The sequence below is a fragment of the Neopsephotus bourkii genome, unplaced genomic scaffold, assembly GCF_033783945.1.
Source record: "Neopsephotus bourkii isolate Nb327-2 ecotype Australia unplaced genomic scaffold, CSIRO-AGI_Nbou_v1 NB_1154, whole genome shotgun sequence".
Lineage (NCBI taxonomy): Eukaryota > Metazoa > Chordata > Aves > Psittaciformes > Psittacidae > Neopsephotus > Neopsephotus bourkii.
In genome coordinates, this window is record NW_026901640.1 from 1,391,343 (window position 1) to 1,401,890 (window position 10,548).

Here is a 10,548-nt window from a genome sequence, read left to right on the forward strand (position 1 = left end):
AGGGCCTGTGGATAGCAATACCCATCCCATTCTAGGAATGGGAAAACCCCAAGCCAGGATAGGTGATGGCTTCCTAAAGCTCTGCAAGGTGGCAACAGCAGAAGGCTTTTAGCACGGCAAGCGGTTCCTGGGCTTTGGGGATGCAGAAGCTTGGTGAGAGCAGGGTCCTCAGTGGGGCTGGACGGTGGCACCATTGCCCCCAGCCCCATAGCCTGGCCTCGCACTCCTCAGCAGAGTTAATCTTCATCAGGGCTCGGGGTTTATCAGGAGCCCCAAAACCTCGCTCACCAGACTATCAGGGAATCTCAGCATTGCTTATTGTTCCTCAGACAATGAAAGTCTCGTCCTTGGGATGGCGAGGGAAAGCTTGACAATCGGCTTTTAGCCTCTCATATGTTTGAGAGACAACTTCCTGGCTTGGGCTGTCCTGCTGAAGCATCCTCAGTTGGACGTGGCACGGTTTTGGGTGGAAATAGGACTCCTTTCGGTTTTGCTGAACCCGAACTCGAGGGAGGATGGAGCAGAAGCCCTGGGTTTCCTCCCCATGGGAGCTGCCTGCGCTCCCGGTCTATCTTTAAGATCATGCTCAGAAGAAAGGGCTCTGTTTTATCTCCCCTGCCATTGTTTGAGCAGCGCCGCAGGATCTCGGGGCGGCAGCGGCTGGAGCGCACTGCACGGGGCCGGGAAGAATGCGTGTGACAGTGCCCCGGTTGAGTAATGTTTACCCTGTTCATGGCAGGGACGTCCACTCGGGCCCGCAAACACCCACCTGCCAGAGGACATTCCTCTATTATCAGGGATAAAAGGGGTTTGCTGGGAAATGCTCAGGAGCCAGCCATCGCCGGAGATCCCTATCTGCGGGACGTGTTTAACCAGCTGATGGGGGCACCTTTGGGGGTGATTAACGAGGCTCGTTGCTGTGATTCTCGGTGGAGGGCTCAGGGAGCTGCCTGCGCTTTGCTAGATGCTGATGGAGCTCGTGGAAAGCTCCTGGACCCCACTCACTGTTTCCCTTGATTCAGAGAGGTTTCGTGTAGCACTTAGAGCATCCTTTGCTGAGCCAGCCTGTATCACCTCCTCCTTCAGGCATCTGATATCCCAGTAGGATAACCCTTCACCTGGAAGGGGATGTCTATGCTGGAACAGATGAGAAGCCACCAGAAACCTCCACAGGCTGAACAATTCCATCCAATGGTGATTTTGGGGGTCCCTGTGGACTATGCTCTTGCTGGTGCCGGTTGGGAAGGTGGACTTTGCCTCCGTGGTTCTCCTTCCCAGGAGAGCTCTGGGCTGTCCATCCCTGCATCCATGCACTGCTCCGATCCCAGGGCAGTTCAGTGAACCCATAACAAATGGCTTTTCGCCGTAGCCGTCAAGGCAGCCTCGTAAAAGACGCTTTTGTTTCCCGTGGGTTTTCCTGGGTTAATTATTGGTGATCTGTGGATGCCTTTCCATGACACATGGCTGATGATCCGCTTATCAGCACGGGGGGCTTAGCCAAATTAAATAGATTCATATGGAAGAGCTGTGCTCGAGCCAGGTTTCCCTCCTGGTGATGGTGGGCTGAGGTCTGGTTTGGAGGGTTGTGTGTGTCTGGTCCCTCTGTGCCCCTGCAGCACTCTGTTAATCATACACTTGTCAAGAGGGAAATCGGATGTGGAAGGGCCTGGGGAAGAAGTGAGAGCGGTGCTGCTCAGAGCTGGGGTGGCCATGGGCTGTGTGAGCTGGGAGGGAAGAGCTGGAGGATGCAGAGCTGGTCCCTGCAGCTCAGGACCCCCAGGCTGGTGTCTGAGAGCTGCGGGCATGATGGATGCAAACGAGAGCACGAGGGATGCAGAAGGATGTCCAGGCTGCTGGCCTGTGTTGTGCTCCCTTCCTGAGGCATTGATACCCATGGGCAGCCTGGGTTGGGCGCTCAGCATCCCTCTCTATAAACTTCCCACTATCTTTTCAGAAGATGGGGTGGGGAGAAGCTGGGAAGCAGCACCCAAAGGAACAGGCACATTGCTCCACGCTATCCCTTCCATTTACCATTCAAAGGTGCCATTTAGGAGCTTGCACATCCATTCGCATCCCTGTGCCAAAGGAGCCAGGGGAGCGCTGGAGCCATTCCCCTTTAGAGGCACAAGGCATTGCCCCCCCGTGCTCCCCGCGGGGTGACCCCCATCCTGCTGCTGTTTTACAGGGGTCCGGTACAGCCAGGCGGCGAGCGGCGAGGCAGCATCCTCCGGCTCCATCGGCCACCACGGCAGCGGTGCCATGGTCCCCACGAGCCAGGCTGTGCTGCCGCAGGTCTCCCCGGCCGGCCTGGACCCAGGCCATGGTTTGCTCTCTCCCGACGGTAAAATGGTGAGTACACCCGGGCTGGCGTGGCGGCGGCGCCGATAAGATAAGAGGGCTTGGCGGGCAGAGCAAACACGCTTCCCCCCCCCCCCAACCGGCTTTCACACGCGGCCCATAGCGAACAATGGCGCATTGTGGGGTGCCGTGTGTTTTCCATGCTTCCCAGAGGGAAGGAGCCCCGCTCCGGGGTTTATTGATCGCATGCCTGGTGGATGGGAGGAGCGCTGTTTGTTTTCGGCTGCCGGTGACACGGGTGTCGATGGAACGCACCTGCAGGTGTGGGTCCCTGAGCCCTCCCGAGTGTGGGGTTCTGGTGGGGAAGCAGGGATCTCATCCCGAGGAATCACTAACCCAGCTCCAGCACTGGAGCTCCTGCTTCTCCCCATCCCCTTCCCCAGGGGCTCAAGGCTCTAGCAAGGGCTTTGCTGGGCAGAGCTGCAGATGCTACTGCAGAGAAGCGGTTGTAAATGCAGGGTTGGGCTGGGCTTCAGTGCCCAAGCGCTTGGGCTGCTCCTTTCCGTGGGTGCCTGCCTGGTGCAAAGCCCTTTGGAGGGGTGTGTGATGGAGTGGGGCAAGGAGGAGATGCAGGGTTGGGATGGGATGGGAGATGCAGTTGCAGGCCGGTGGAGGTTCACGTGGAGCCGCTGCTCTTCCGGGAGGAGGACTGTTCCCTGCTGAAAGCGAAAGTCAAACATGGCTCAGCGCGGCGGGGCCAAGCGTGCTCCTTGGGGTTTTCACTTCCATTTTCAAAGGCTTGGCTTTCACATCCATCTCCTTACAAAGCTGGGTGGCTGGGGGGGACCCTCACTGTCCCTCCCTCAGCTATGGCACCATTCAGCATTGCCTTTCCTTCCATGCTCTTTGGCTAGCGGGGGTCTCTTTGCAGCCCCCCATGTGCTGACCCTGCAAAGCCGAGCATCCCCATGGAGCAGGGGGGACATCCCCAAGCACAATCCCAGCCCTCCCAGCACTCTCCCTCCACCCCAAGCACACCCATATCTCCTCCAGGGTGTGTTGAGCCCTATAACCCTGAGCCTTGAAGCCATAAAATGAGTCAGGAGTGGAGGCGGCAGCGGCAGGCACCGGGTGCCAGGGCTGTGGCGTGGGGCACGGCAGCATGGGAATAGAGCGGGTTAAACTGGGAAGAGCAGCTTGGGCACTGGAGTGTGGCTGCAAGAGCCCTGCTGAGTTATTCCTACTTCATGGACCCTGCACAGCGCCGTCAGGGACCGCTCGGGTCCTCGGCAGCGTGCGGCTCTGCCAGCTTATCTGTGATCTGGAAGCAGGGCTAGCTGGTGCTTGCAAGGGGTTGAATAGAACACGCTGTAGGCTGTGCTTTCCAGTGGGTAAAGTGTGCCTCTGGTACCCCACGTGGAACCCGGGGCTGGCGAGGAAGTTGCTGCCTCTGAAGGCAGTCAGGAGGAGAGTCACTGAGGCTGCACAAGGCTTCAGCATTGCCCTTAGTCCTGGTAGTGCAAAGGGTTTCCTCAGTGCTTCAGTGCCTGGAGGGTCTTTTCCACTCGTGCCACCTCCAGAGGTGACTGTGGGTGGATGCAGTGCTTTGGATCTAAACACCCATGCAAGGAGGCAGGGCCGCGGGTGCGCAGCGTGCGCTCCCCGTGAGCTGTTTGACTTGTGCAGCCGGGTGTGTTGTAACCCGGCCTTGAGGAGACTCCGGAGGTGGAAAATACCGGATCAGGAAGCACGAGTCCCTCCCAGGCCTTGGGATTTATGGATGGGTTTGTTTCAGTGGCAGCGGGGCCATCGCCAGCTCACATGGGCACAACAAACCCCGTGTCCGGAGGTGTCGCACCGAGAGCCGCAGGGATGGCTCTGAATGGGGAGCGGGGCTGCTCAGTGCAAGGGGGCCGAGGAGGGGGATTGGGGAATGGGCAGCAATGAAAGAAATAAGGCTCTTAACCTCCTGTGTGCCCTGGGGACCAGCTCCATTCTGCTCAGCACGCTCCAAGGGCCCTTGTGTGTTTGATCCTTAAGCCCTGACCTGAAATCCCAGGAGCTGGCTCTGGGTGAGCGTGCCTGCCTCATCTCACCAGTATCCTGCCCATCTGCAAAAGGAGGGATGAAGATCATCACCATCTGATTTCTGCCTTTTTTCTTTACCTTTCTGAGTTCATATTTCCCACTTTCCCCCCCTAACCGTGATGGTTAATGAGTGTTGAGAGTCCTCAGCTGTCCCCCAGGGCAGGAGCTTGGGCTAGGGGGACAGAATGGCCAAGGGTTAGGATGTGCCATGTCCTGGCACCATGCTCTGCTGGAGATGGAAGCTGGTGCCAGCAAAACCCTTCACCGCCGCTGCTTTGCCATTTATTAACATCACCATTGTGCACCCAGGCTGGGTTCTGTGCCCCGCGGTGGTGGGAGCTGTGTGCTGCAGCTGGGGCTGTAGATCCCCCCCATCTCCCCAGTGAAGCGGGGTGAGGATGGGAGCAGCCCCCAGCTGTGTCTCTGATGTGTGTCCTGCTGGCTCCTTGGCAGATCTCGGTGTCGGGGGGCGGGCTGCCCCCGGTGAGCACCCTGACCAACATCCACAGCTTGTCGCACCACAACCCGCAGCAGTCCCAGAACCTCATCATGGCACCGCTCTCGGGGGTCATGGCCATCGCACAGAGTAAGTGCTCCTCTCCGTGGACCCCGTTGTCCCCCAGCGGGAAGGGGGCCCCGCTGCCCGCTCGCTGTCACATCCCCGCTCCGCTCCGCTCCCTCCCAGGTCTCAACACCTCGCAGGCGCAGAGCGTTCCCGTCATCAACAGCGTCGCGGGCAGCCTGGCAGCCCTGCAGCCCGTCCAGTTCCCGCAGCAGCTCCACAGCCCGCACCAGCAGCCGCTCATGCAGCAGTCGCCCAGCCACATGTCCCAGCAGCCCTTCATGGCCACCGTGACCCAGCTGCAGAACTCGCACAGTAAGGAAGGGGCCGGGTGGGCCCTGCCAAGGGGAGGGCGCTGAGGACGAGCTCAGGTGGAGGATAAGGATAGGCTGCGCTCTCCTCCTGCTCACACCTTTGGCTGCCGCCTCTCTCCTGGGTACCAGTGTGAGCGGGATGCATGGTGCTGCTGTATGGCCACATCCCACCTCATCCTCTCCTTCCCCTGTGCCATCGGCTGTAGCACATCTCCCAGAGCACTCTGCTGCTGCCCCGTGGGTGGGATGCAGCCTCCCCTTACACATCCTGTACAAACTTCCCTGTTTTTTCCCTTCCATGTTCTTAAATCACCTGCTTTGGCAGAGGTGGCTTTGTGCTCCCTGCGCAGCAACGCTTCCCTGCTGTGCCCTGAAGGGATCTGGCTTTGCCCCATCACGCCATGGGGCTCTGCTGCAGTGGGGTTGTGGATCTCCACTGTCTGGTCCGGCCACAGCCCTTCAGTACCCACTCAGGGCGAGCTGCTACCTGAGAGAGAGGTGGCTTAGAGGCTGATTTCATTCCGTGCCTTGCTGTATCTCATCCATGTCTCCACGATGCTCATCACCATGCAGCATCCCTGTGACCTGCACTGCAGCACTCGGCTGCTCTGCCCTTTCCCATGACGGCTGCTTGTCTCCCTCCTCTCCGCAGTGTATACACACAAACAGGAGCCTCCCCAGTATTCCCACACTTCCCGCTTCCCCTCAGCGATGGTGGTGACGGATACCAGCAGCATCAGCACGCTCACCAATATGTCTTCCAGTAAGCAGGTAATGGCCCTGCAGATGGAGATATGAGGGTGCACAGGGTGGGTGTGCAGAGGTGGAGCAGGGGTGTTCCTCCCCTGGAATTGGGGCTGGAGGAGGGTGTAGCTGAGATTGAGACCTCCAGCACTGAGAACCCCATCCCAGCCCCTTCACGGGCTCCAAAACCCTACTTGTGGATGGGGTAATGGGCATTTGGGTGATGGACCAGCTGTGCTGGATGATGAGGACTTGTCTGGGCCATGCGCATCCCTGGGGGCAGCCTCATCAGAGTAGGAGCATCCTACTGGGGTACAAACTGGGCTGAGAAGGTAAGGACCAAGCAGGTTTTGCTGCCTTGGTGGCCAGGGTGAATCAGCCCTGCTTGGAGTCGAGTGGAAGAGCCAGGCTCTGATGCACCCCAACTTCCCATCAACCTTTATCATCATCCCAGTGGCAGCGCAGGTGTAAGGCTGGACTTATCCTGGTTCGCATCGGGTGTGTGAGGCCTTACTCAGACAATGGTCCCTTTCTGAAAGCCACCTCTGGGGACTGTGGGAAATATGTGGCCCTTATTGATCGCTAGATAAATAAGAGAGAGCCTTGAACTTGCATCCAGATAAACTTCCTTACGGAGGTTTGACAAGGGGAGAGGGAAAAAATGCCTGCAATGAGCCCAGAGTAAATACACCATGGGACTGCTGCGAGACAGCGCCGGGGATGGATGGGGCAGGGGTGAAGGATGGGGCTGAGGTGGCAGGTTGGGAGCGGGGCTGCTCGGGATGATGATGAACACCATTGCCCCCGGCTCGGGTCGGGCTCCGGTGCTTTGTAGTGCTGCGGGGTGACCATGGGTGTGCAGGAGGCGGTCAGGCCTCGGGAGCACCATTTCCTCCGTGCTGCTTTATCAGCCCATCTGGTGCTCACCCAGCCCGAACTGCCCCTGATTAACTGAGCTCCCCCACCACGGGGGCTGCCTTTGATGCGGGGCTGGCCGCACGGAGCCCTGGGCACACAGGAAATGTGTGCTGCATCCCTGCTGCTGCACTCATCCCCCCCATCACTTTGGCTAAAGCAGGATGAGGTCCCATGGCTCAGGAGGGGGGAGATGGGGTCAGGTCCCCAGGACCCATGGGGACCATTCTACAGCAAACGGATGCACCCACCCCGTTAGCCCCCTTGTACGTGGTGAACAAGCACTGCAAGCACCAGGGCAGGATCAGGCTCTTGTTCCCCCGCAGCCCCTGGGGTCTCTTTTCCTGCCAACCATTCAAGCTGAAGCTGGAGAAATTCCTCTTTGAATATCGATCCTTTTTCTCAGGGGCTTCATTAGCAAGAGGTGAATGAAGTGCTAAGAGGGAGCCTGGGGACCCATACGTGCTGCTCACCCCCAACCAGATGGCTCAAATGCCTAAATACCCTCGGTGATTTGGGTTTCTGTCCATGGATGGGGCTAACAGGACTCCTTCATGCTTTGCCTTGGCAAAAGGCAGGCAAGAGGATACCCGGCAGCAATGGGATCTTCCGAGGTGGGCAGAAAGGGTGGGAAGGTCACTTGGATCCCCAGTTTTCCAGTGCAGTTTGCTGGGGAGCACATGGATAAACCCAGAGGGTGCACAGCCCACATAAACCCCCAATGTGGGGGCTTGTGCACCCCATGAGCTCCATGTTGGATGGAGCCGGGATGCTCCCGGTCCTGCCGGTGGGGATGGAGGTTGGAGTTGCCCCCCCAGCTCTCCCCTCTCAGCCCAATGCTGCGGTTCACTTATCAGATGTTGTTATTTAGACCTGGAAGGGGCAAATACCTCCCGGTTCCTTTGACAACGCTTGAGGCCAAGCCACCATTTTTATGGTGTTAGCAAATACCCGATAGCCGCAGCCCGGCCCTAATGACATGTCATGGGAGGCTCCTGGCGTCTCCTTATCTCCACCTTACCGTGTTTGCTGTGAGATCCAGCCCACAAGGTCACTCCTGGCCCCACACCGGGCACTGGGGGGGGACCCCGGGTGGGGAACCCAGGCCTGCAGGATGGATGCGGTGGTGGAGCAGATCCTTCCCCATCTAGTGTAATGGCTTTAACCTGCCAGAAAGGTTAAAGGAGAGGGAGATGGGATCTTAAGAAGCTCTTCCCTGTGAGGGTGCTGATGCACAGAGAAGCTGTGGCTGCCCCATCCCTGGCAGTGCTCAAGGCCAGGTTGGACACAGAGGCTTGGAGCAAGCTGCTTCAGTGGAAGGGGTCCCTGCCTATGGCAGGGGTTGGGGCTGAATGAGCTTTAAGGTCCCTTCCAACCCCAACCAGGCTGGGATTCTATGGCTCTATTACAATCTGGGAAGAGGGTGGCAATACCTGGCTTAGAAAGCGTGTTCCCACTCGGGGCCAAGCACAGCTCACGTGGCACCACCGAGGTCTGGGGGCGATGCAGGAGGTGATGCCTCCCAACGCTTTGCCATGCCTGCCCTCCCTCCTGCCGCTCACTGCGCTGCTCTCCCCTCCGCAGTGTCCCCTGCAAGCCTGGTGATGCTCCACACCTCGCTGCTTCCGCACATAGCAACGGGATCTTATTTTCCACAACACCCCGGAGGTGATCCGTGTGCCGAGCCCGGGGAGTCGCCAGAGCAAAGCCCAGCGCCGCAGCGAGGAGCCCAGCAACCCGGAGCCTCGAGATTCCCCATGGGAACGGGCCCGGATCCACGGGTGCCCACCCGGGACCTCTCCTTCTCTCCGTGCAGTATTTCCAAGCTGTGTCTTGGGGATTTCTTCCTGAAGTATTTGTCCTCCACACGGCCGCTGGCTCTCCCGAGGAACTGGACCGAGCTGTGCTGGGAACTGGCAGAAGGGGAAGATGGATGGTATTTAAGTTATACTCCTCCACCCGACAGACTGAGAGGGACTTGGGTCTGTTACTTGGCGTTTGGAAGGAGGAATCGCATGTGCTGTTGAACTGAGCCAATGGAACTGTAAATATAGGTACAGTCTGCTCCGTCCTCACCCTTCCCCGCTCCTATACATAGAGATTTATATAAAAAGAAGTAAATTTTGTCCAATGGATGTAAACTACTGTAATTAAGTGCAATTCTGCCATCTGTATATATTGTTCCCAAATCTCTTCTCTTTATCCTGTTTTTGTTGTTGTTTTTTGTAAAGGTCAGAGCTGAGGGTGGTTTTGGTGTTATATTTCTCTTCTTCCGTTAAATGAGTTAATTCAAAGCCACACTGGTCTCTGTGGGAGGACAGGCAGAAGTGTGTCCTCTGCATGGTGACATCCCAGGTGAAGGAAAGATACAGGGCGAGATGAGCGGAGCCCCAAGCAGGACCTGGACCCATCTGCAGGGGGCAAACTGCCACTGTGGAGATCTCAAGGGACTCTCCTGCCTTTGGGGACTCTCAGGTCAATGATGGGGTGCAGAAGCGCTCAGCAGCCTGGTCAGCACATCAGGCTATTGGGAAGTGTTCAGCATCGCAGCTTTCAGGTGAGCCTGTAGCATTTGCTGCTGCAGAGGTGAATGGGGCTGCAAGGAATTTTGGTGGGGTCTTCCTCAAGTGCAGTCCAGAGACTCCTTTTCTTGGGGTGCAGAAGGTGCCCAGTTCCTGCCCAGTAATGGCCAGTACAGGTGGCTGTTTTCCACCATTAGCAGCTTGATGGTGAGCCTTGTTGGTCCACTCTTATCAATAAACACAGTGCTGCAGTAGCTGTAGAAGGTGCCATCTCCTCTCCTGCGAGACACAAGCTCCTCCATCCCTGCTCCCCCTTGTAAATGGATCAAATGCTGCCCAGTTTTACAAGCCTTTTGTTAACTCCTGAGCATGTGCCAACTACTGAGAGTGCTTTCGAGAGGTGCCCATGCATGGATGACCACTGCTAAAAGGAAATACACGGGATGCTTTCTTTGGGGCAAGAAAAGCTCTTTTGCTCTGTGTCTGTACAATGTCGAGTGCAGTGGGACTCTAACTCTTGCTGGGACTGATAGGAGTTGCCCTGCTGTAAATAAGTCGTCATGCATTGGAGACCAATACTCAGAATGACATTTAATTTAATGTATACCATAATTAAACACCATTTCTTCTGAATCACTGCTGCTGTGTGGTGTGTGAATCCCACAGCCATCATCTGCTGTGGTTTGGCAGGAGGTGGGATGCTGGCTGATGGCAGGGACATGTCCCTTCTGCTGTCCCTTGCAATGCTGATCTAGGTTTCTACCTGCCTGAACATGGTGAGTGCTGTGGTTTGTGTGTTTCATATGAAGCCCCATGTACCAGCCAAAACTAGCAGGAGGCTCTAAGAGATGGGGACACCCCTACCCTCCTAATGATGCTCTAATGAGTTTGCCTTTAGCCCAGCACAGTTTATTCCTCATCCTCTGCTAACTTTAGCAGCTGAGTGTTAAGCAAACCAATTAGGAGCTGAGGGCCAGACAAAGCCAGACCCCATTGCTGTGGATGCTGAGGCCGTGGGTCAGTAAAGCAGGAGGGGAGGTGGGAGGCTGTGCTGTGGTTGCTGTAAAGCTTTAGAAGATCTTTGATTGCAAGGAGCTAACACCTC

The 10,548-nt window shown here is 57.2% G+C and overlaps 1 protein-coding gene across 5 annotated transcripts in view; it reads left to right on the forward strand.

The window, feature by feature from the left end:
* The window catches only part of HNF1B (HNF1 homeobox B), a 29,665-nt gene extending 19,589 nt beyond the window's left edge, over window positions 1–10,076 (forward strand). For 3 of the 5 annotated variants that reach the window (XM_061363363.1, XM_061363358.1, XM_061363359.1), the window contains exons 5-8: window positions 2,186–2,349; window positions 4,840–5,263; window positions 5,915–6,033; window positions 8,506–10,076. In XM_061363363.1, the coding sequence (XP_061219347.1) occupies window positions 2,186–2,349; window positions 4,840–5,263; window positions 5,915–6,033; window positions 8,506–8,526 (728 nt within the window). In that variant the 3' untranslated portion in view covers window positions 8,527–10,076. The remainder of the gene's footprint in view (window positions 1–2,185; window positions 2,350–4,839; window positions 5,264–5,914; window positions 6,034–8,505) is intronic. The other 2 variants (XM_061363360.1, XM_061363362.1) reach the window with 1 other exon arrangement.
* Window positions 10,077–10,548: the final 472 nt, after the last annotated feature.